Below are 25,362 nucleotides of genomic sequence, written 5' to 3'. Positions count from 1 at the left end.
CCATAAGCAAGAGAAGTTCTAGTATTTCAAGTAGTCATTGACACGGGGGAACACTGTGCTGCTAACTAGCTAACTGGGTACAGTAGTTCTGACTGAGACAGGGGAACACTGTGCTGCTAACTAGCTAACTGGGTACAGTAGTTCTGACTGAGACAGGGGAACACTGTGCTGCTAACTAGCTAACTGGGTACAGTAGTTCTGACTGAGACAGGGGAACACTGTGCTGCTAACTAGCTAACTGGGTACAGTAGTTCTGACTGAGACAGGGGAACACTGTGCTGCTAACTAGCTAACTGGGTACAGTAGTTCTGACTGAGACAGGGGAACACTGTGCTGCTAACTAGCTAACTGGGTACAGTAGTTCTGACTGAGACAGGGGAACACTGTGCTGCTAACTAGCTAACTGGGTACAGTAGTTCTGACTGAGACAGGGGAACACTGTGCTGCTAACTAGCTAACTGGGTACAGTAGTTCTGACTGAGACAGGGGAACACTGTGCTGCTAACTAGCTAACTGGGTACAGTAGTTCTAACTGAGACAGGGGAACAGTGCTGCTAACTAGCTAACTGGGTACAGTAGTTCTGACTGAGACAGGGGAACACTGTGCTGCTAACTAGCTAACTGGGTACAGTAGTTCTGACTGAGACAGGGGAACACTGTGCTGCTAACTAGCTAACTGGGTACAGTAGTTCTGACTGAGACAGGTGAACACTGCTGCTAGTGCTAACTGGGTACCGTGGAACAGCATCTCATTAAGACAGGTGTAGACCAATGATGTGTATAAACCCTGTATTACTGATGCTATGTATTGGCCAATGAGAGGCTTTGAAGCCAGCGGTCGGCCATATTGCCACTCCCCAGTAGGAGCAGCCCTCCATAGGAATGAATGGAATTCTACAGGATTTCAATTAAATGTTTCAAGGACAAAATTACATGTATTTAAGTATTTTTGTTGTTGTAGTGGGGACAGTAACATTACTACTCAAAACAAATACTTTAAGGAAAATGTTATATTTTTTTGTTGTATGTTTAGCTAACATAAAATATTTTTAAAGTATGCATTAGAATAAACGTGTCAAAAAACGAATGCAGACATCAATAAATGCATTTCTACAGCTTCCAAAATATGTTTTACAATGAAGGAGTACGAAGATGGCTGCGCGGTGTCTTCAATAAAGCGCCCTGTCAGTCATCCAGGGTTCATCACTGGTGTGCACCTGTAGTGCTTCTAACTACGTTGGAGCATCTTCCTGTAGCGTCCGTAAGCAGCAGCACCGATGATCACCTTGACGACAGCGGAACCTTCATCAGGGTTAACGTCCACTTCCTGAACCGTTGCCTCCTTGTACAGCCAGCTGGAAACACACGAAGACAAAGTTAATAATAATAATGCTTTTCAATACGAGTAACAGAGTGCTTCACATCATAAAATAATACAATAAAAGTACTAACAAAGAAACAGGAGGAAGGAGAATAAAAAAGATAGCTAATTAAAATCAGACGTTAAAATCATCTTTATAAAAGTGTGTCTTCAGCAGGAGGGATTTAAAAAGAGGCACTGAATCTGCAAGCCTCATCTCCCCTGGTCTAGTAGGGACCTCTATTAGTAGGGACCTCTATTAGTAGGGACCTCTATTAGTAGTCTAGTAGGGACCTCTATTAGTAGGGACCTCTATTAGTAGGGACCTCTATTAGTAGGGACCTCTATTAGTAGGGACCTCTATTAGTAGGGACCTCTATTAGTAGTCTAGTAGGGACCTCTATTAGTAGGGACCTCTATTAGTAGGGACCTCTATTAGTAGGGACCTCTATTAGTAGTCTAGTAGGGACCTCTATTAGTAGGGACCTCTATTAGTAGGGACCTCTATTAGTAGGGACCTCTATTAGTAGGGACCTCTATTAGTAGGGACCTCTATTAGTAGTCTAGTAGGGACCTCTATTAGTACAGACCTCTATTAGTAGTCTAGTAGGGACCTCTATTAGTAGGGACCTCTATTAGTACAGACCTCTATTAGTAGTCTAGTAGGGACCTCTATTAGTACGGACCTCTATTAGTAGGGACCTCTATTAGTAGGGACCTCTATTAGTAGGGACCTCTATTAGTAGTCTAGTAGGGACCTCTATTAGTAGGGACCTCTATTAGTAGGGACCTCTATTAGTAGTCTAGTAGGGACCTCTATTAGTACAGACCTCTATTAGTAGTCTAGTAGGGACCTCTATTAGTAGGGACCTCTATTAGTAGGGACCTCTATTAGTAGGGACCTCTATTAGTACGGACCTCTATTAGTAGGGACCTCTATTAGTAGGGACCTCTATTAGTAGGGACCTCTATTAGTAGGGACCTCTATTAGTAGGGGCCTCTATTAGTAGGGGCCTCTATTAGTAGTCTAGTAGGGGCCTCTATTAGTAGTCTAGTAGGGACCTCTATTAGTAGGGACCTCTATTAGTACAGACCTCTATTAGTAGTCTAGTAGGGACCTCTATTAGTAGGGACCTCTATTAGTAGGGACCTCTATTAGTAGGGACCTCTATTAGTAGGGACCTCTATTAGTAGGGACCTCTATTAGTAGTCTAGTAGGGACCTCTATTAGTAGGGACCTCTATTAGTAGGGACCTCTATTAGTAGTCTAGTAGGGACCTCTATTAGTAGGGACCTCTATTAGTAGGGACCTCTATTAGTAGTCTAGTAGGGACCTCTATTAGTAGGGACCTCTATTAGTAGGGACCTCTATTAGTAGTCTAGTAGGGACCTCTATTAGTAGGGACCTCTATTAGTAGGGACCTCTATTAGTAGTCTAGTAGGGACCTCTATTAGTAGGGACCTCTATTAGTAGGGACCTCTATTAGTAGTCTAGTAGGGACCTCTATTAGTAGGGACCTCTATTAGTAGGGACCTCTATTAGTAGTCTAGTAGGGACCTCTATTAGTAGGGACCTCTATTAGTAGGGACCTCTATTAGTAGGGACCTCTATTAGTAGGGACCTCTATTAGTAGGGACCTCTATTAGTAGTCTAGTAGGGACCTCTATTAGTAGGGACCTCTATTAGTAGGGACCTCTATTAGTAGGGACCTCTATTAGTAGGGACCTCTATTAGTAGTCTAGTAGGGACCTCTATTAGTAGGGACCTCTATTAGTAGGGGCCTCTATTAGTAGTCTAGTAGGGACCTCTATTAGTAGGGACCTCTATTAGTAGTCTAGTAGGGACCTCTATTAGTAGGGACCTCTATTAGTAGGGACCTCTATTAGTAGGGACCTCTATTAGTAGGGACCTCTATTAGTAGGGACCTCTATTAGTAGGGACCTCTATTAGTAGGGACCTCTATTAGTAGGGACCTCTATTAGTAGGGACCTCTATTAGTAGTCTAGTAGGGACCTCTATTAGTAGGGACCTCTATTAGTAGGGACCTCTATTAGTAGGGACCTCTATTAGTAGGGACCTCTATTAGTAGGGACCTCTATTAGTAGGGACCTCTATTAGTAGGGACCTCTATTAGTAGTCTAGTAGGGACCTCTATTAGTAGTCTAGTAGGGACCTCTATTAGTAGGGACCTCTATTAGTAGTCTAGTAGGGACCTCTATTAGTAGTCTAGTAGGGACCACGTCCAAGGGGCAAAAGGTCTTCATGTGAGCTTTGGGGGTAGATCAGCATTAATATTGCAGATAGATTGTAACTTCCATCAATGTAATTGTCTGCATCACTTCCAATCCCCCATACAGTCAGGAAAAAAAATATTTGATCCCCTGCTGATTTTGTACGTTTGCCCACTGACAAAGAAATGATCAGTCTATAATTTTAATGGTAGGTTTATTTGAACAGTGAGAGACAGAATAACAACAACAAAAATCCAGAAAAACGCATGTCAAAAATGTTATAAATTGATATGCATTTTAATGAGGGAAATAAGTATTTGACCCCCTCTCAATCAGAAAGATTTCTGGCTCCCAGGTGTCTTTTATACAGGTAACGAGCTGAGATTAGGAGCACACTCTTAAAGGGAGTGCTCCTAATCTCAGCTTGTTACCTGTATAAAAGACACCCGTCCACAGAAGCAATCAATCAATCAGATTCCAAACTCTCCACCATGGCCAAGACCAAAGAGCTCTCCAAGGATGTCAGGGACAATATTGTAGACCTACACAAGGCTGGAATGGGCTACAAGACCATCGCCAAGCAGCTTGGTGAGAAGGTGACAACAGTTGGTGCGATTATTTGCAAATGGAAGAAACACAAAATATTTGTCAGTCTCCCTCGGACTGGGCCTCCATGCAAGATCTGGTGGAGTTGCAATGATCATGAGAACGGTGAGGAATCAGCCCAGAACTACACGGGAGGATCTTGTCAATGATCTCAAGGCAGCTGGGACCATAGTCACCAAGAAAACAATTGGTAACACACTACGCCGTGAAGGACTGAAATCCTGCAGCGCCCGCAAGGTCCCCCTGCTCAAGAAAGCACATATACATGCCCGTCTGAAGTTTGCCAATTAACATCTGTATGATTCAGAGGAGAACTGGGTGAAAGTGTTGTGGTCAGATGAGACCAAAATCGATCTCTTTGGCATCAACTCAACGTGTTTGGAGGAGGAGGAATGCTGCCTATGACCCCAAGAACACCATCCCCACCATCAAACATGGAGGTGGAAACATTATGCTTTGGGGGTGTTTTTCTGCTAAGGGGACAGGACAACTTCACTGCATCAAAGGGACGATGGACGGGGCCATGTACCGTCAAATCTTGGGTGAGAACCTCCTTCCCTCAGCCAGGGCATTGAAAATGGGTTGTGGATGGGTATTCCAGCATGACAATGACCCAAAACACACGGCCAAGGCAACAAAGGAGTGGCTCAAGAAGAAGCACATTAAGGTCCTGGAGTGGCCTAGCCAGTCTCCAGACCTTAATCCCATAGAAAATTTGTGGAGGGAGCTGAAGGTTCGAGTTGCCAAACGTCAGCCTCGAAACCTTAATGACTTGGAGAAGATCTGCAAAGAGGAGTGGGACAAAATTCCTCCTGAGATGTGTGCAAACCTGGTGGCCAACTACAAGAAACGTCTGACCTCTGTGATTGCCAACAAGGGTTTTGCCACCAAGTACTAAGTCATGTTTTGCAGAGAGGTCAAATACTTATTTCCCTCATTAAAATGCAAATCAATATATACAATTTTTGACATGCGTTTTTCTGGATTTTTTTGTTGTTATTCTGTCTCTCACTGTTCAAATAAACCTACCATTACATTTATAGACTGATCATGTCTTTTTCAGTGGGCAAACGTACAAAATCAGCAGGGGATCAAATACTTTTTTCCCTCACTGTATGTTTTTTTTCATCCTCCTGCTTGTTCCCTAAATAGTTCTTGCATAGTTTGGAGCTTTGGGTCATTGTCCTGTTTTAGGAGGAAATTGGCTCCAATCAAGCGCCGTCCACAGGGTATGGCGTGGCTCTGCAAAATGGAGTGATAGCCTTCCTTCTTCAAGATCCCTTTTACCCTGTACAAATCTCCCACTTTAACACCACCAAAGCACCCCCAGACCATCACATTGCCTCCACCATGCTTGACAGATGGCATCAAGCACTCCTCCAGCATCTTTTCATTTGGTCTGGGTCTCACAAATGTTCTTCTTTGTGATCCGAACACCTCAAACTTCGATTCGTCTGTCCAGAACACTTTTTTCCAATCTTCCTCTGTCCAGTGTCTGTGTTCTTTTGCCCATCTTAATCTTTTATTTTTATTGGCCAGTCTGATATTTGGCTTTTTCTTTGCAACTCTGCCTAGAAGGTCAGCATCCCGGAGTCGCCTGTTCACTGTTGACGTTGAGACTGGTGTTTTGCGGGTACTATTTAATGAAGCTGCCAGTTGAGGACCTGTGAGGCGTCTGTTTCTCAAACTAGACACTCTAATGGGGCCTCCCACTCCTCTTTCTATTCTGGTTAGAGCCAGTTTGCGCTGTTCTGTGAAGGGAGTAGTACACAGTGTTGTACGAGATCTTCCGTTTCTTGGCAATTTCTCGCATGGAATAGCCTTCATTTCTCAGAACAAGAATAGACTGGCGAGTTTCAGAAGAAAGTTATTTGTTTCTGGCCATTTTGAGCCTGTAATCGAACCCACAATTGCTGATGCTCCAGATACTCAACTAGTCTCAAGAAGGCCAGTTTTATTGCTTCTTTAATCAGCACAACAGTTTTCAGCTGTGCTAACATAATTGCAAAAGGGTTTTCTAATGATCAATTAGCCTTTTAAAATGATAAACTTGGATTAGCAAACACAACGTGCCATTGGAACACAGGACTGATGGTTGCTGATAATGGGCCTCTGTACGCCTATGTAGATATTCCATAAAAAATCAGCCGTTTCCAGCTACAATAGCCATTTACAACATTAACAATGTCTACACTGTATTTCTGATCAATTTGATGTTATTTTAATGGGCAAAAACATTCCTGTTCTTTCGAAAAACAAGGAAATTTCTAAGTGACCCCAAACTTTTGAACAGTAGTGTACATTTTACGGACACAGTCAATTTTACAATAATTATATTTTGTTTGTTTTTTTCTCCTGAACTTCCTCTACCCTCAACCTCGCCGATCATTTTCATGATGTCCATCCGGTTTGCTTCTATATGCCATATCTTTCTAACTGTGCTCTTTCACAAAAGCTCTCAACCTATAACCCATATACTTATTATGGACACAGTATGCTTTACATTAGTTATCTTGTTGTTATTAGTTGTTATTATTTGTTATTAGTCCCATCCTTCCAACTCCATTCAACACCTCCCATCTATCTCTTAACACCATCCATATTGGATTTCTATTTGCCATATTTTTTTCAACTGTACTGTGATGTTTCACAAAAGTTCTGAACCTTTCTATTCTCATTGTTTCTACAGATTGCCTCAAATGCCTCCTGACCAGAAATGCTGGTATGGTGTCGGCAACTGTCAATGCTGGTGTCAATCTGAGATTTCATATTTTCTATCTCTTTTTTTTCTTTTTTTTTTGGTAAAGGCAGAGATCAGCTGTTAGGGGGGCACCAAAAACACACTAATTGTCTTATGTGGGGTCACTTAAACTATAGTTTTGGCAAGTTGGTTAGGACATCTACTTTGTGCATGACAAGTAATTTTTCCAACAATTGTTTACAGACAGATTATTTAATTTATAATTCACTGTATCACAATTCCAGTGGGTCAGAAGTTTACATACACTAAGTTGACTGTGCCTTTAAACAGCTTTGAAAATTCCAGAAAATACCACGTTCATCTGTACAAACAATCGTACGCAAGTATAAACACCATGGGAACATGTAGCCGTCAAACCGCTCAGGAAGGAGACGCGTTCTGTCTCCTAGAGATGAACGTACTTTGGTGCGAAAAGTGCAAATCAATCCCAGAACCTTGTGAACATGCTGGAGGAAACAGGTACAAAAGTATCTATATCCACAGTAAAACAAGTCCTATATCGACATGACCTGAAAGGCCGCTCAGCAAGGAAGAAGCCACTGCTCCAAAACCGCCATAAAAAAGGCAGATTACGGTTTGCAACTGCACATGGGGACAAAGATCGTACTTTTTGGAGAAATGTCCTCTGGTCTGATGAAACAAAAATAGAACTGTTTGGAGGAAAAGGGGGGTGCTTGCAAGCCAAAGAACACCATCCCAACCGTGAAGCACAGGGGTGGCAGCTTTTTTGCTGCAGGAGGGACTGGTGCATTTCACAAAATAGATGGCATGATGTGGAAGGAAAATTATGTGAATATATTGTAGCAACATCTCAAGACATCAGTCAGGAAGTTAAAGCTTGGTCGCAAATGGATCTTCCAAATGGAAAATGACCCCAAGCATACTTCCAAAGTTGTGGCAAAATGGCTTAAGGACAACAAAGTCAAAGTATTGGAGTGGCCATCAGAAAGCCCTGACCTCAATCCTATAGAACAATTGTGGGCAGAACTGAAAAAGCGTGTGCGAGCAAGGAGGCCTACAAACCTGGCTCAGTTACACCAGCTCTGTCAGGAGGAATGGGCCAAAATTCACCCAACTTATTGTGGGAAGCTATAAACAATTTAAAGGCACACAATCCCTGCAGGCCAAACCCTCCCCTACCTTGGACGACGCTGGACCAATTGTGCGCCGCCCAAGGGTCTCCCGGTCACGGTCGGCTACGACAGAGCCTGGACTCGAACCAGGATCTCTAGTGGCACAGCTAGCACTGCGATGCAGTCCCTTAGACCACTGCGCCATCCTTTAACTAAATATACTTTCCTGCAACCCGCCTCACCCAATGTGGAACGGATTCTATTATTTTTTTATACTTTTTTATCCAGAACCTCTGGCTGAAACTAGCCAGCTAACTAGCTACTTGCTATTAGCCACCATTAGCGGTCTTCACCATTGTCCGTGGCCTGCACTACCTACCAGCCAGCTCTAGCCTGGACAATTATCGGCCAGTCTGCACTGTCTGCACATCGCGCTATCGAGCCAGAGCATATCGGATTTTCTGCCGGAATCACTGAATCACTGGACCTTAACACCGGATCATCGCAACTAGCTAGCTGCAACCGAATGGCTGTTGTCGTTGTTGGCTAATCACCACTAATCACCACTGTCCTGAAGCTAACCCCAGTTAGCCTTGAGCTAGCCTCGAGCCAGCCCCATCTCCCGGCTATCTACCTCTCTGTCAACCGGACGGGACCTCCTAGTGTTGACACGGAGCCCCGCCAATCCTCACGACTGGTCTGCCGACGTAATCGTCTGATGTGGTTTCAACAGGCTTCCCGTTGTGACGACCACGAAGATCCATCTGCTAGCCCCGGCCCGCTAGCACACGCAATCAACAGCCGTGTCTCCTGCTCGCCTGTGTCGTAGCAGCCACTTAACTGCTCCCGGACTCACCTATTGCTGTTCACTGGACCTTATGATCACTCAGCTACACAGCTGATGCCTGCTGGACTGTTCCTTTACACGGTACCCCATCCTGTTTATCTGTTTAGCCTCAGCTCAATCTTTCGTCACCATTACCAGCTGTTGTCTTAGCTCTCTCGAATAACACCTGTGACTGCTTTATGCCTCTCTCCCATGTCAATATGCCTTGCCTATTGCTGTTTCGGTTAGTTCTAACTGTACTTTTTCAATGTAGAGCCCCCAGTCCTGCTCAACCTGTCTCAGATAGATCCTTTGTCCCACCCCCCACACACGCGGAGACCGGCTCAATCGGTGCCTCCAGTGATGCTATCTCTTTCATCTTTACCCAACGCTTAGGTTTACCTCCACTGTACTCATTTCCTTCCATATCCTTGTCTGTACATAATGCCCTGAATCTATTCTAAAATGCCCGGAAATCGGCCCCTTTTTTTCTCTGCACCCAACGCACTAGAATACCACTTCTTAAAGCCTTTAGCCATATCCTTATTCTATTCCTCGTCTGTTCCTCTGGTGATGTAGAGGTTAACCCAGGCCCTGTAGCCCCCAGTATCACTCCTACTCCCCAGGCACTATCATTTATTGACTTCTGTAATCGCAAAAGCCTTGGTTTCTTGCATGTTAACATCAGAAGCCTCCTCCCTAAGTTTGAGTTATTCACTGCGTTAGCACACTCAGCCAACCCTGATGTTCAAAAATGTCAAAGACTCCAGCCACCCTAGTCATAGACTGTTCTCTCTGCTACCGCACGGCAAGTGGTACCGGAGTGCCAAGTCTAGGTCCAAAATACTTCTCAACATCTTCTACCTCCAAGCCATAAGACTCCTGAACAGCTAATCATGGCTACCCGGACTATTTGCACTGCCCCCCGCATTTCACTGTAATGTCTGCACCTGTTGTATTCGGCTCATGTGGCCAATAAAATTTGATTTGATTTTGATTCTAGCAGTGTCTGAATCCTGGCTTAGGAAGACCACCAAAGATTCTGACATTTCCATTCCAAACTACAACATTTCCCGTCTAGATAGAACTGCCAAAGGGGGTGGGGTTGCAATCTACTGTAGAGATAGCCTGCAGAGCTCTATCATACTATCCAGGTCTGTGCCCAAACAGTTTGAGCTTCTACTTCTAAAAATTCACCTTTCCAGAAATAAGTCTCTCACTGTTGCCGCTTGCTACAGACCCCCCCTCAGCCCCCAGCTGTGCCCTGGACACCATATGTGAATTGATTGCCCCCCATCTATCCTCAGAGTTCGTACTGCTTGGTGACCTAAACTGGGATATGCTTAACATCCCGGACGTCCTACAATCCAAACTAGATGCCCTCAATCTCACACAAATTATCAACGAACCTACCAGGTACTACCCTAAATCCGTAAACATGGGCACCCTCATAGACATCATCCGGACTAATTTACCCTCTAAATACACCACCGCTGTCTTCAACCAGGATCTCAGCGATCACTGCCTCATTGCCTGCGTCCGTAATGGGTCCGCGGTCAAACGACCACCCCTCATCACTGTCAAACGCTCCCTAAAACACTTCAGCGAGCAGGCCTTTCTAATTGACCTGGCCCGGGTATCCTGGATGGATATTGACCTCATTCCGTCAGTAGAGGATGACTGGTTGGTCTTTAAAAGTGCTTTCCTCTCCATCTTAAATAAGCATGCCCCATTCAAAAAATTCTGAACTAAGAACAGATATAGCCCCTGGTTCACCTCAGACTTGACTGCCCTTGACCAGCACAAAAACATCCTGTGGCGTACGGCATTAGCATCGAGCAGCCCCCGCGATATGCAACTTTTCAGGGAAGTCAGGAACCAATATACACAATCAGTTAGGAAAGCAAAGGCTAACTTTTTCAAACAGAAATTTGCATCCTGTAGCACTAACTCCAAAAAGTTTTGGGACACTGTAAAGTCAATGGAGAATAAGAGCACCTCCTCCCAGCTGCCCACTGCACTGAGGCTAGGAAACACTGTCACTACCGATAAATCTACGATAATCAAACATTTCAACAAGCATTTTGCTTCGGCTGGCCATGCTTTCCACCTGGCTACCACTACCCCGGCCACCAGCTCTGCACCCTCCGCTGCAACTTGCCCATGCCCCCCCGCTTCTCCTTCACCCAAATTCAGATAGCTGATGTTCTGAAAGAGCTGCAAAATCTGGACCCCTACAAATCAGCTGGGCTAGACAATCTGGACCCTTTCTTTCTAAAATTAGCTGCCGAAATTGTCGCAACCCCTATTACTAGTCTGTTCAACCTCTCTTTCATAACGTCTGAGATCCCCAGAGATTGGAAAGCTGCCGCGGTCATCCCCCTCTTCAAAGGGGGTAACACTCTAGATCCAAACTGTTACAGACCTATATCCATCCTGCCCTGCCTTTCGAAAGTATTTGAAAGCCAAGTTAACAAACAGATCACCGACCATTTAGAATACCACCGTACCTTCTCCGCTATGCAATCTGGTTTCCGAGCTGGTCATGGGTGCACCTCTGCCACGCTCAAGGTCCTAAACGATATAATAACCGCGATCGATAAAAGACAGTACTGTGCAGCCGTCTTCATCGACCTGGCCAAGGCTTTTGACTCTGTCAATCACCACATTCTTATTGGCAGACTAAATAGCCTTGGTTTCTCAAATGACTGCCTCGCCTGGTTCACCAACTACTTCTCAGATAGAGTTCAATGTGTCAAATCGGAGGGCCTGTTGTCTGGACCTCTGGCCGTCTCTATGGGGGTGCCACAGGGTTCAATTCTCGGGCCGACTCTATTCTCTGTGTATATCAGTGATGTCGCTCTTGCTGCTGGTGACTCTCAGATCCACCTCTAAGCAGACGACACCATTTTGTATACATCTGGCCCTTCATTGGACACAGTGTTAACAAACCTCCAAACGAGCTTTAACACTCCGTCCGTGGCCTCCAACTGCTCTTAAACACTAGTAAAACTAGACGCATGCTTTTCAATCGAACGCTGCTTGCACCCGCCCGCCCGACTAGAATCACTACTCTCGGCAGCTCTGACTTAGAATATGTGGACAACTACAAATACCTAGGTGTCTGGTTAGACTGTAAACTCTCCTTCCAGACTCACATTAAGCATCTCCAATCCAAAGTTAACTCTAGAATCGGCTTCCTATTTCGCAACAAAGCCTCCTTCACTCATGCTGCCAAACATGCCCCCGTAAAACTGACTATCCTACCGATCCTTGACTTCGGCGATGTCATTTACAAAATAGCTTCCAACACTCTACTCAGCAAATTGGATGTAGTCTATCACAGTGCCATCCGTTTTGTCACCAAAGCCCCATATACTACCCACCATTGTGACCTGTACGCTCTCGTTGGCTGGCCCTCACTACATATTCGTCGCCAAACCCACTTGCTCCAGGTCATCTATAAATCCTTTCTAGGCAAATCCCCGCCTTATCTTAGATCATTGGTCACCATAGCAGCACCCACCCGTAGTCTGCGCTCCAGCAGGTATATCTCGCTGGTCATCCCCAAAGCCAACACCTCCTTTGGCCACCATTCCTTCCAGTTCTCTGCTGCTAATGACTGGAACGAACTGCAAAAATCTCTGAAGCAGGAGACACTTATCTCCCTCACTAACTTTAAGCATCAGTTGTCAGAGCAGCTTACCGATCACTGCACCTGTACACAGCCCATCTGAAATTAGCCCACCCAACTACCTCATCCCCATATTGTTATTTACATTGTTATTTATTTTGCTCATTTGCACCCCAGTATCTCTACTTGCACATCATCTTCTGTACATCTATCACTCCAGTGTTAATACTAAATTGTAATTATTTTGCACTATGGCCTATTTATTGCCTTACCTCCATAACTTACTACATTTGCACACACTGTATATAGATTTTCTATTTTCTATAGTGTTTTTGACTGTACGTTTTGTTTTACCCCATATGTAACTCTGTGTTGTTGTTTTTATCGCACTGCTTTGCTTTATCTTGGTCAGGTCGCAGTTGTAAATGAGAACTTGTTCTCAACTGGCTTACCTGGTTAAATAAAGGTGAAATAAATAAATAAAATCAAAATTAGCCTATCAGAAGCTTCTAAAGCCATAAGTGAAATAATCTGTCTGTAAACAATTGTTGGAAAAATTACTTGTGTCATGCACAAAGTAGATGTCCTAACCGACTTGCCAAAACTATAGTTTGTTAACAAGAAATTTGTGGAGTGGTTGAAAAACGAGTTTTAATGACTCCAACCAAAGTGTATGTAAACTTCCAACTTCAACTGTACTAATTGAGTGTATGTAAACGTCTGACCCACTGGGAATGTGATGAAAGAAATAAAAGCTGAAATAAATCATTCTCTCTACTATTATTCTGACATTTCACATTCTTAAAATAAAGTGGTGATCCTAACTGACCTAAAACAGGGAATTTTTACTAGGATTAAATGTCAGGAATAGTGAAAAACTGAGTTTAAAAGTACTTGGCTAAGGTGTATGTAAACTTCCGACTTCAACTGTATGTCAATAAAACTGTTCAGCAAATCATCAGTGTGATGACAAAGAACAGAATAATTAGTAGAGGATTAAAAAACCATTTGTAAATTGACCAGCAGCTGTGGAGTTAATGATGCGAGAGTGAGTAGGGAGAGACACATTTCTATCAATATTCAGACCATGTGATCAAGATCAACAGTATGGCCTTGGTTGTGTGCAGGCCCTGTGGCATGTCGCACAACGTTAAAGGATTCGAACAGAAACTCACCAGCTAGTGCTGGTTTGGGCAACACACACACAACTGTTTAGAGATCCAATAATAATAACACTGTCATATGTAATACATAACCAAAGATAGCAGGTCAGAGAATTCTGCAATGAACTAACTATTAGGATTAGGTACACTAAAATATACACGGTGGGCTGTTTCATGTTCAAGCAAAAGATACGGCTCTCAAATGAGGAAAATGAACCACATGACACAGAGATACACCCTGTGTATACTGAAGAAGAAGCAGAAGAAGAAGAAGCAGAAGCAGAAGAAGAAGCAGAAGAAGCAAAAGAAGCAAAAGAAGCAGAAGAAGAAGAAGCAGAAGAAGAAGCAGAAGAAGAAGCAGAAGAAGCAAAAGAAGCAGAAGAAGAAGAAGCAGAAGAAGAAGAAGCAGAAGAAGGAGAAGCAGAAGAAGAAGAAGCAGAAGAAGAAGAAGAAGAAGCAGAAGCAGAAGAAGAGGCAGAAGAAGAAGCAGAAGCAGAAGAAGAAGAAGCAGAAGAAGAAGCAGAAGCAGAAGAAGAAGAAGCAGAAGAAGAAGAAGCAGAAGAAGAAGCAGAAGAAGAAGCAGAAGAAGAAGCAGAAGCAGAAGAAGAAGAAGCAGAAGAAGAAGAAGCAGAAGAAGAAGCAGAAGAAGAAGCAGAAGCAGAAGAAGAGGCAGAAGAAGAAGAAGAAGAAGAAGAAGCAGAAGCAGAAGCAGAAGAGGCAGAAGTGTAACACCATATGAATAAGGTTGTTCAAAGTGACTGCTCCTATAATCCTGTCATTACTGTAGCAGTCACTCACAGTATGTGGCTTAACCTTACCTTAACTGGGAGCTCCTGAGGTCAACCGTGAGAGTCAGGACCTGTTTCCCGGTAGATCTCACTATAGCTTCTTCTACTACAGTCTTCAGGTGCTCCAGGCCCTGTTCTCTCAGAGCAGAGATAGGCAGGCTGTTGGGCTCAGATGGCTCATAGCTGAGGAGGACAACATATCCATGTAATGAATGATAATAACTCTTATATGGATAAACACCATAGTCAGAAATACATCTGGCAGACTTTAGGTCCTCCGCTGAACAGACTTTAGTTCCACCCCTCAACAGACTTTAGGTCCTCCCCTCAACAGACTTTAGGTCCTCCCCTCAACAGACTTTAGGTCCTCCCCTCAACAGACTTTAGGTCCTCCCCTCAACAGACTTTAGGTCCTCCCCTCAACAGACTTTAGTTCCTCCCCTCAACAGACTTTAGGTCCTCCCCTCAACAGACTTTAGGTCCTCCCCTCAACAGACTTTAGGTCCTCCCCTCAACAGACTTTAGTTCCTCCCCTCAACAGACTTTAGGTCCTCCCCTGTCACACTGTTTTAACTGTGTGTGTGTGTGTGTGTGTGTGTGTGTGTGTGTGTGTGTGTGTGTGTGTGTGTGTGTGTGTGTGTGTGTGTGTGTGTGTGTGTGGACGTGTTTAACTATACTTGTGGGGACCAGAAGTCCCCACAAGAATAGTAAACAAACTGGGGACGTTTTGTTAGTCCCCACAAGGTCAAATGCTATATCTAGGGGGTTTAGGATTAAGGTTAGAATTAGGGTTAGAATTAGGTTTAGGGTTAGGAGCTAGGGTTAGTTTTAGGGTTAGGGTTAGGAGCTAGGGTTAGGTTTTTAAGGTTATATTTTCAGGTTAAGATTAGGATTAGGGTACTGGTTAGGTTTAGGGAAAATAGGATTTTGAATGGGACTGAATTGTGTGTCCCCACAAGGTTAGTTGTACAAGACTGTGTGTGTGTGAATGTTCATCTCCTCACCTGTCCACCAGATCTATCTTATTATGGACTTCTATGATGGAGCTCATCAGTCTGTCTGGGATCTGAAGGTTCATCAGGACATTCAACACATTCTCCTTCTGGTTCACGGTCTCTGGGTGGCTGATGTCTCTCACATGGATTATCAGGTCCTGGGCACAGAACAAGGAGAAAGTACACTATATATGTCCTACTGTCTCTTTAACAACAATATATACTATATATACACTATATATACAGCAGTATGTCCTACTGTCTCTTTAACAACAAGATATACTATATATACATTATATATACAGCAGTATGTACTACTGTCTCTTTAACAACAAGATATACTATATATACACTATATATACAGCAGTATGTCCTACTGTCTCTTTAACAACAAGATATACTATATATACACTATATATACAGCAGTATGTACTACTGTCTCTTTAACAACAAGATATACTATATATACACTATATATACAGCAGTATGTCCTACTGTCTCTTTAACAACAAGATATACAGCAGTATGTACTACTGTCTCTTTAACAACAATATATACTATATATACACTATATATACAGCAGTATGTCCTACTGTCTCTTTAACAACAAGATATACTATATATACATTATATATACAGCAGTATGTACTACTGTCTCTTTAACAACAAGATATACTATATATACACTATATATACAGCAGTATGTCCTACTGTCTCTTTAACAACAAGATATACTATATATACACTATATATACAGCAGTATGTACTACTGTCTCTTTAACAACAAGATATACTATATATACACTATATATACAGCAGTATGTCTACTGTCTCTTTAACAACAAGATATACAGCAGTATGTACTACTGTCTCTTTAACAACAATATATACTATATATACACTATATATACAGCAGTATGTCCTACTGTCTCTTTAACAACAATATATACTATATATACATTATATATACAGCAGTATGTACTACTGTCTCTTTAACAACAATATATACTATATATACACTATATATACAGCAGTATGTACTACTGTCTCTTTAACAACAATATATACTATATATACACTATATATACAGCAGTATGTCCTACTGTCTCTTTAACAACAATATATACTATATATACACTATATATACAGCAGTGTGTACTACTGTCTCTTTAACAACAAGATATACTATATATACATTATATATACAGCAGTATGTCCTACTGTCTCTTTAACAACAAGATATACTATATATACACTATATATACAGCAGTATGTACTACTGTCTCTTTAACAACAATATATACTATATATACATTATATATACAGCAGTATGTACTACTGTCTCTTTAACAACAATATATACTATATATACATTATATATACAGCAGTATGTACTACTGTCTCTTTAACAACAATATATACTATATATACAGCAGTATGTACTACTGTCTCTTTAACAACAAGATATACAGCAGTATGTACTACTGTCTCTTTAACAACAAGATATACTATATATACACACTATATATACAGCAGTGTGTACTACTGTCTCTTTAACAACAAGATATACTATATATACACTATATATACAGCAGTATGTCCTACTGTCTCTTTAACAAAAAGATATACTATATATACACTATATATACAGCAGTATGTACTACTGTCTCTTTAACAACAATATATACTATATATACATTATATATACAGCAGTATGTACTACTGTCTCTTTAACAACAAGATATACTATATATACAGCAGTATGTACTACTGTCTCTTTAACAACAATATATACAGCAGTATGTACTACTGTCTCTTTAACAACAAGATATACTATATATACACACTATATATACAGCAGTGTGTACTACTGTCTCTTTAACAACAAGATATACTATATACACACTATATATACAGCAGTATGTACTACTGTCTCTTTAACAACAAGATATACAGCAGTATGTACTACTGTCTCTTTAACAACAAGATACACTATATATACAGCAGTATGTACTACTGTCTCTTTAACAACAATATATACTATATATACATTATATATACAGCAGTATGTACTACTGTCTCTTTAACAACAAGATACACTATATATACAGCAGTATGTACTACTGTCTCTTTAACAACAATATATACTATATATACACTATATATACAGCAGTGTGTACTACTGTCTCATTAACAACAATATATACTATATATACAGTGGGGAGAACAAGTATTTGATACACTGCCGATTTTGCAGGTTTTCCTACTTACAAAGCATGTAGAGGTCTGTAATTTTTTATCATAGGTACACTTCAACTGTGAGAGACGGAATCTAAAACAAAAATCCAGAAAATCACATTGTATGATTTTTAAGTAATTCATTTGCATTTTATTGCATGACATAAGTATTTGATACATCAGAAAAGCAGAACTTAATATTTGGTACAGAAACCTTTGTTTGCAATTACAGAGATCATACGTTTCCTGTAGGTCTTGACCAGGTTTGCACACACTGCAGCAGGGATTTTGGCCCACTCCTCCATACAGACCTTCTCCAGATCCTTCAGGTTTCGGGGCTGTCGCTGGGCAATACGGACTTTCAGCTCCCTCCAAAGATTTTCTATTGGGATCAGGTCTGGAGACTGGCTAGGCCACTCCAGGACCTTGAGATGCCTCTTACAGAGCCACTCCTTAGTTGCCCTGGCTGTGTGTTTCGGGTCGTTGTCATGCTGGAAGACCCAGCCACGACCCATCTTCAATGCTCTTACTGAGGGAAGGAGGTTGTTGGCCAAGATCTCGCGATACATGGCCCCATCCATCCTCCCCTCAATATGGTGCAGTCGTCCTGTCCCCTTTGCAGAAAAGCATCCCCAAAGAATGATGTTTCCACCTCCATGCTTCACGGTTGGGATGGTGTTCTTGGGGTTGTACTCATCTTTCTTCTTCCTCCAAACACGGCAAGTGGAGTTTAGACCAAAAAGCTCTATTTTTGTCTCATCAGACCACATGACCTTCTCCCATTCCTCATCTGGATCATCCAGATGGTCATTGGCAAACTTCAGACGGGCCTGGACATGCGCTGGCTTGAGCAGGGGGACCTTGCGTGCGCTGCAGGATTTTAATCCATGACGGCGTAGTGTGTTACTAATGTTTTTCTTTGAGACTGTGGTCCCAGCTCTCTTCTGGTCATTGACCAGGTCCTGCCGTGTAGTTCTGGGCTGATTCCTCACCTTCCTCATGATCATTGATGCCCCACGAGGTGAGATCTTGCACGGAGCCCCAGACCGAGGGTGATTGACCGTCATCTTGAACTTTTCTAATAATTGCGCCAACAGTTGTTGCCTTCTCACCAAGCTGCTTGCCTATTGTCCTGTAGCCTATCCCAGCCTTGTGCAGGTCTACAATTTTATCCCTGATGTCCTTACACAGCTCTCTGTTCTTGGCCATTGTGGAGAGGTTGGAGTCTGTTTGATTGAGTGTGTGGACAGGTGTCTTTTATACAGGTAACTCCTGAGTGGCGCAGTGGTCTAAGGCACTGCATCGCAGTGCTAACTGTGCCACTAGAGATCCTGGTTCGAATCCAGGCTCTGTCGCAGCCGGCCGCGACCGGGAGACTCATGGGCGGCGCACAATTGGCCCAGCGTCGTCCAGGGTAGGGGAGGGAATGGCCGGCAGGGATGTAGCTCAGTTGATAGAGCATGGCGTTTGCAACGCCAGGGTTGTGGGTTCGATTCCCACGGGGGGCCAGTATTTAAAAAAAAAATTATTCACTAACTGTAAGTCGCTCTGGATAAGAGCGTCTGCTAAATGATGTAAATGTAAATGTAACGAGTTCAAACAGGTGCAGTTAATACAGGTAATGAGTGGAGAACAGGAGGGCTTCTTAAAGAAAAACTAACAGGTCTGTGAGAGCCGGAATTCTTACTGGTTGGTAGGTGATCAAATACTTATGTCATGCAATAAAATGCAAATTAATTACTTAAAAATCATACAATGTGATTTTCTGGATTTTTGTTTTAGATTCTGTCTCTCACAGTTGAAGTGTACCTATGATAAAAAATGACAGACCTCTACATGCTTTGTAAGTAGGAAAACCTGCAAAATCGGCAGTGTATCAAATACTTGTTCTCCCCACTGTACACTATCTATACAGCAGCATGTGGACACCCCTTCAAATCAGTGGATTCTGCTATTTCAGCCGCACCCGTTGCTGACAGGTTTATCAAACCGAGCACACATCCATGCAATCTCCATAGACAAACATTGGCAGTAGAATGGCCTTACTGAAGAGCTCAGTGACTTTCATCGTGGCACCGTCATAGGATGCCACCTTTCCAACAACTCAGTTCGTCAAATTTCTGCCCTGCTAGAGCTGCCCCGGTCTAGGAGCAACAACGGCTCAGCCGCAAAGTGGTAGGCCACACAAGCTCACAGAACGGGACCACCAAGTGCTGACGCAGGTAACGCGTAAATATTATCTGTCCTCGGTTGCAACACTCACTACCGAGTTCCAAACTGCCTCTGGAAGCCACGTCAGCACAAGAACTGTTAGTCGGGAGCTTCATGAAATGGGTTTCCATGGCCGCGCAGTGGCACACAAGCCTAAGATCACCATTCGCAATGCCAAGCGTCGGCTGGAGTGGTGTAAAGCTGACTCTTGGACTCTGGAGCAGTGGAAATGAGTTCTCTGGAGTGATGAATCATGCTTCACCATCTGGCAGTCCGACGGACTAATCTGGGTTTGGCGGATGCCAGGAGAACGCTACCTGCCCCAATGCATTGTGCCAACTGTAACGTTTGGTGGAGGAGGAATAATGGTCTGGGGCTGTGAAGGGAAATCTTAACGAACACCTTTGGGATGAATTGGAAACATTTTGCAATGAAAATTGTAGTAACATACAGAGTGAGTGACGTCGTCCAGCGTGGCAGAGAAGGAGTCTATGAGCTGGTGGGGAAGCTGGGACAGGAAGCCAATGGTGTCCACATAGAGCACCGTCATGTGACTAGGCAGCGTGCCGGCGTGCACCGTGACGTCCAGCGTGGCAAACAGCTGATCTCTGGGCTGCAGCGCCGCGTCACCCGTCAACGCCTTGATCAGGGTCGTCTTACCTGGATCAGAGATGGAGTTTATCAGCAACGAACAGGCAGAAGAGACAATATTTTAATTAGATATTAAATAAGTGCTGTTGGAGGTGTAATGGTCAATAAATAAGTGGGTAAATGCTGATCACCGTTCGCGGTGAATGAAGCAACACTCCCTATTTTTATAATGATATGATATTACATTTAGCAGCAACAGGTGGGTAAATGATAGAGTTGGTATAGCCCATAACCACAGGAGGCTGCTGAGGGGAGGACGGCTCATAATAATGGAATGGCATCAAACACCTGGAAACAGACTATGGGAGGAGCACAGTACTACATAGAGCCATTACTACATGGAACTCTATTCCACATCAGGTAACTGATGCAAGCAGTAAAATTAGATTTAAAAAAACAGATAAAAAAACACCTTATGGAACAGCGGGGACTGTGAAGCAACACAAACATAGACACAAACACATGCATACACACACACACGATAACACACACACTGTACACATGGATGTGTTGTGAAATGTATTGTAATGTTTTTAAAATTGTATATAACTGCCTTAATGTTGCTGGACCCCAGGCGGAGAAGCTGCTGCCTTGGCAGGAACTAATGGGGATCCATAATAAACCCCAGGAAGAGTAGCTGCTGCCTTGGCAGGAACTAATGGGGATCCATAATAAACCCCAGGAAGAGTAGCCGCTGCCTTGGCAGGAACTAATGGGGATCCATAATAAACCCCAGGAAGAGTAGCCGCTGCCTTGGCAGGAACTAATGTGGATCCATAATAAACCCCAGGAAGAGTAGCTGCTGCCTTGACAGGAACTAATGGGGATCCATAATAAACCCCAGGAAGAGCAGCTGCTGCCTTGGCAGGAACTAATGGGGATCCATAATAAATCCCAGGAAGAATAGCTGCTGCCTTGGCAGGAACTAATGGGGATCCATAATAAACCCCAGGAAGAGTAGCTGCTGCCTTGGCAGGAACTAATGGGGATCCATAATAAACCCCAGGAAGAGTAGCCGCTGCCTTGGCAGGAACTAATGGGGATCCATAATAAACCCCAGGAAGAGTAGCCGCTGCCTTGACAGGAACTAATGGGGATCCATAATAAACCCCAGGAAGAGCAGCTGCTGCCTTGGCAGGAACTAATGGGGATCCATAATAAACCCCAGGAAGAGTAGCTACTGCCTTGGCAGGAACTAATGGGGATCCATTATAAACCCCAGGAAGAATAGCTGCTGCCTTGGCAGGAACTAATGGGGATCCATAATAAACCCCAGGAAGAGTAGCTGCTGCCTTGGCAGGAACTAATGGGGATCCATAATAAACCCCAGGAAGAGTAGCTGCTGCCTTGGCAGGAACTAATGGGGATCCATTATAAACCCCAGGAAGAGTAGCTGCTGCCTTGGCAGGAACTAATGGGGATCCATTATAAACCCCAGGAAGAGTAGCTGCTGCCTTGGCAGGAACTAATGGGGATCCATAATAAACCCCACGAAGAGTAGCTGCTGCCTTGTCAAGAACTAATGGGGATCCATAATAAACCCCAGGAAGAGTAGCAGCTGCCTTGTCAAGAATTAATGGGGATCCATAATAAACCCCAGGAAGAGTAGCTGCTGCCTTGGCAGGAACTAATGGGGATCCATAATAAACCCCAGGAAGAGCAGCTGCTGCCTTGGCAGGAACTAATGGGGATCCATAATAAACCCCAGGAAGAGTAGCTGCTGCCTTGACAGGAACTAATGGGGATCCATAATAAACCCCAGGAAGAGTAGCTGCTGCCTTGGCAGGAACTTATGGGGATCCATAATAAACCCCAGGAAGAGTAGCTGCTGCCTTGGCAGGAACTTATGGGGATCCATAATAAACCCCAGGAAGAGTAGCTGCTGCCTTGGCAGGAACTAATGGGGATCCATAATAAACCACAGGAAGAGTAGCTGCTGCCTTGGCAGGAACTAATGGGGATCCATAATAAACCCCAGGAAGAGTAGCTGCTGCCTTGGCAGGAACTTATGGGGATCCATAATAAACCCCAGGAAGAGTAGCTGCTGCCTTGGCAGGAACTAAAGGGGATCCATAATAAACCCCAGGAAGAGTAGCTGCTGCCTTGGCAGGAACTAAAGGGGATCCATAATAAACCCCAGGAAGAGTAGCTGCTGCCTTGGCAGGAACTAACGGGGATCCATAATAAACCCCAGGAAGAGTAGCTGCAGCCTTGGCAGGAACTAACGGGGATCCATAATAAACCCCAGGAAGAGTAGCTGCTGCCTTGGCAGGAACTAATGGGGATCCATAATAAACCCCAGGAAGAGTAGCTGCTGCCTTGGCAGGAACTAACGGGGATCCATAATAAACCCCAGGAAGAGTAGCTGCTGCCTTGGCAGGAACTAACGGGGATCCATAATAAACCCCAGGAAGAGTAGCTGCAGCCTTGGCAGGAACTAACGGGGATCCATAATAAACCCCAGGAAGAGTAGCTGCTGCCTTGGCAGGAACTAATGGGGATCCATAATAAACCCCAGGAAGAGTAGCTGCTGCCTTGGCAGGAACTAACGGGGATCCATAATAAACCCCAGGAAGAGTAGCTGCTGCCTTGGCAGGAACTAACGGGGATCCATAATAAACCCCAGGAAGAGTAGCTGCTGCCTTGGCAGGAACTAAAGGGGATCCATAATAAACCCCAGGAAGAGTAGCTGCTGCCTTGGCAGGAACTAACGGGGATCCATAATAAACCCCAGGAAGAGTAGCTGCTGCCTTGGCAGGAACTAACGGGGATCCATAATAAACCCCAGGAAGAGTAGCTGCTGCCTTGGCAGGAACTAACGGGGATCCATAATAAACCCCAGGAAGAGTAGCTGCTGCCTTGGCAGGAACTAACGGGGATCCATAATAAACCCCAGGAAGAGTAGCTGCTGCCTTGGCAGGAACTAACGGGGATCCATAATAAACCCCAGGAAGAGTAGCTGCTGCCTTGGCAGGAACTAACGGGGATCCATAATAAACCCCAGGAAGAGTAGCTGCTGCCTTGGCAGGAACTAACGGGGATCCATAATAAACCCCAGGAAGAGTAGCTGCTGCCTTGGCAGGAACTAACGGGGATCCATAATAAACCCCAGGAAGAGTAGCTGCTGCCTTGGCAGGAACTAACGGGGATCCATAATAAACCCCAGGAAGAGTAGCTGCTGCCTTGGCAGGAACTAACGGGGATCCATAATAAACCCCAGGAAGAGTAGCTGCTGCCTTGGCAGGAACTAACGGGGATCCATAATAAACCCCAGGAAGAGTAGCTGCTGCCTTGGCAGGAACTAACGGGGATCCATAATAAACCCCAGGAAGAGTAGCTGCTGCCTTGGCAGGAACTAACGGGGATCCATAATAAACCCCAGGAAGAGTAGCTGCTGCCTTGGCAGGAACTAACGGGGATCCATAATAAACCCCAGGAAGAGTAGCTGCTGCCTTGGCAGGAACTAACGGGGATCCATAATAAACCCCAGGAAGAGTAGCTGCTGCCTTGGCAGGAACTAACGGGGATCCATAATAAACCCCAGGAAGAGTAGCTGCTGCCTTGGCAGGAACTAACGGGGATCCATAATAAACCCCAGGAAGAGTAGCTGCTGCCTTGGCAGGAACTAACGGGGATCCATAATAAACCCCAGGAAGAGTAGCTGCTGCCTTGGCAGGAACTAACGGGGATCCATAATAAACCCCAGGAAGAGTAGCTGCTGCCTTGGCAGGAACTAACGGGGATCCATAATAAACCCCAGGAAGAGTAGCTGCTGCCTTGGCAGGAACTAACGGGGATCCATAATAAACCCCAGGAAGAGTAGCTGCTGCCTTGGCAGGAACTAACGGGGATCCATAATAAACCCCAGGAAGAGTAGCTGCTGCCTTGGCAGGAACTAACGGGGATCCATAATAAACCCCAGGAAGAGTAGCTGCTGCCTTGGCAGGAACTAACGGGGATCCATAATAAACCCCAGGAAGAGTAGCTGCTGCCTTGGCAGGAACTAACGGGGATCCATAATAAACCCCAGGAAGAGTAGCTGCTGCCTTGGCAGGAACTAACGGGGATCCATAATAAACCCCAGGAAGAGTAGCTGCTGCCTTGGCAGGAACTAACGGGGATCCATAATAAACCCCAGGAAGAGTAGCTGCTGCCTTGGCAGGAACTAACGGGGATCCATAATAAACCCCAGGAAGAGTAGCTGCTGCCTTGGCAGGAACTAACGGGGATCCATAATAAACCCCAGGAAGAGTAGCTGCTGCCTTGGCAGGAACTAACGGGGATCCATAATAAACCCCAGGAAGAGTAGCTGCTGCCTTGGCAGGAACTAACGGGGATCCATAATAAACCCCAGGAAGAGTAGCTGCTGCCTTGGCAGGAACTAACGGGGATCCATAATAAACCCCAGGAAGAGTAGCTGCTGCCTTGGCAGGAACTAACGGGGATCCATAATAAACCCCAGGAAGAGTAGCTGCTGCCTTGGCAGGAACTAACGGGGATCCATAATAAACCCCAGGAAGAGTAGCTGCTGCCTTGGCAGGAACTAACGGGGATCCATAATAAACCCCAGGAAGAGTAGCTGCTGCCTTGGCAGGATCTAATGGGGATCCATAATAAACCCCAGGAAGAGTAGCTGCTGCCTTGGCAGGAACTAACGGGGATCCATAATAAACCCCAGGAAGAGTAGCTGCTGCCTTGGCAGGAACTAACGGGGATCCATAATAAACCCCAGGAAGAGTAGCTGCTGCCTTGGCAGGAACTAACGGGGATCCATAATAAACCCCAGGAAGAGTAGCTGCTGCCTTGGCAGGAACTAACGGGGAT

The 25,362-nt window shown here is 44.3% G+C and overlaps 1 protein-coding gene across 1 annotated transcript in view; it reads right to left on the bottom strand.

Annotated features, from left to right (window-relative positions):
* Positions 1-908: 908 nt before the first annotated feature.
* Positions 909-25,362, bottom strand: part of gtpbp6 (GTP binding protein 6 (putative)) — a 37,749-nt gene continuing 13,295 nt past the window's right edge. The window contains exons 7-10 of the mRNA XM_084197366.1: positions 20,339-20,547; positions 15,448-15,596; positions 14,474-14,626; positions 909-1,355 (exon numbers count right to left, since the gene is read on the bottom strand). Of these exons, the coding sequence (XP_084053492.1) occupies positions 1,229-1,355; positions 14,474-14,626; positions 15,448-15,596; positions 20,339-20,547 (638 nt within the window). The 3' untranslated portion in view covers positions 909-1,228. The remainder of the gene's footprint in view (positions 1,356-14,473; positions 14,627-15,447; positions 15,597-20,338; positions 20,548-25,362) is intronic.

This window comes from Coregonus lavaretus, assembly GCF_964263955.1.
Source record: "Coregonus lavaretus genome assembly, contig: HAP1_SCAFFOLD_2047, whole genome shotgun sequence".
Taxonomy (NCBI): domain Eukaryota; kingdom Metazoa; phylum Chordata; class Actinopteri; order Salmoniformes; family Salmonidae; genus Coregonus; species Coregonus lavaretus.
Note: the sequence above shows the minus strand (reverse complement) of the source record. Positions and strands in the feature narration are given on the sequence as shown.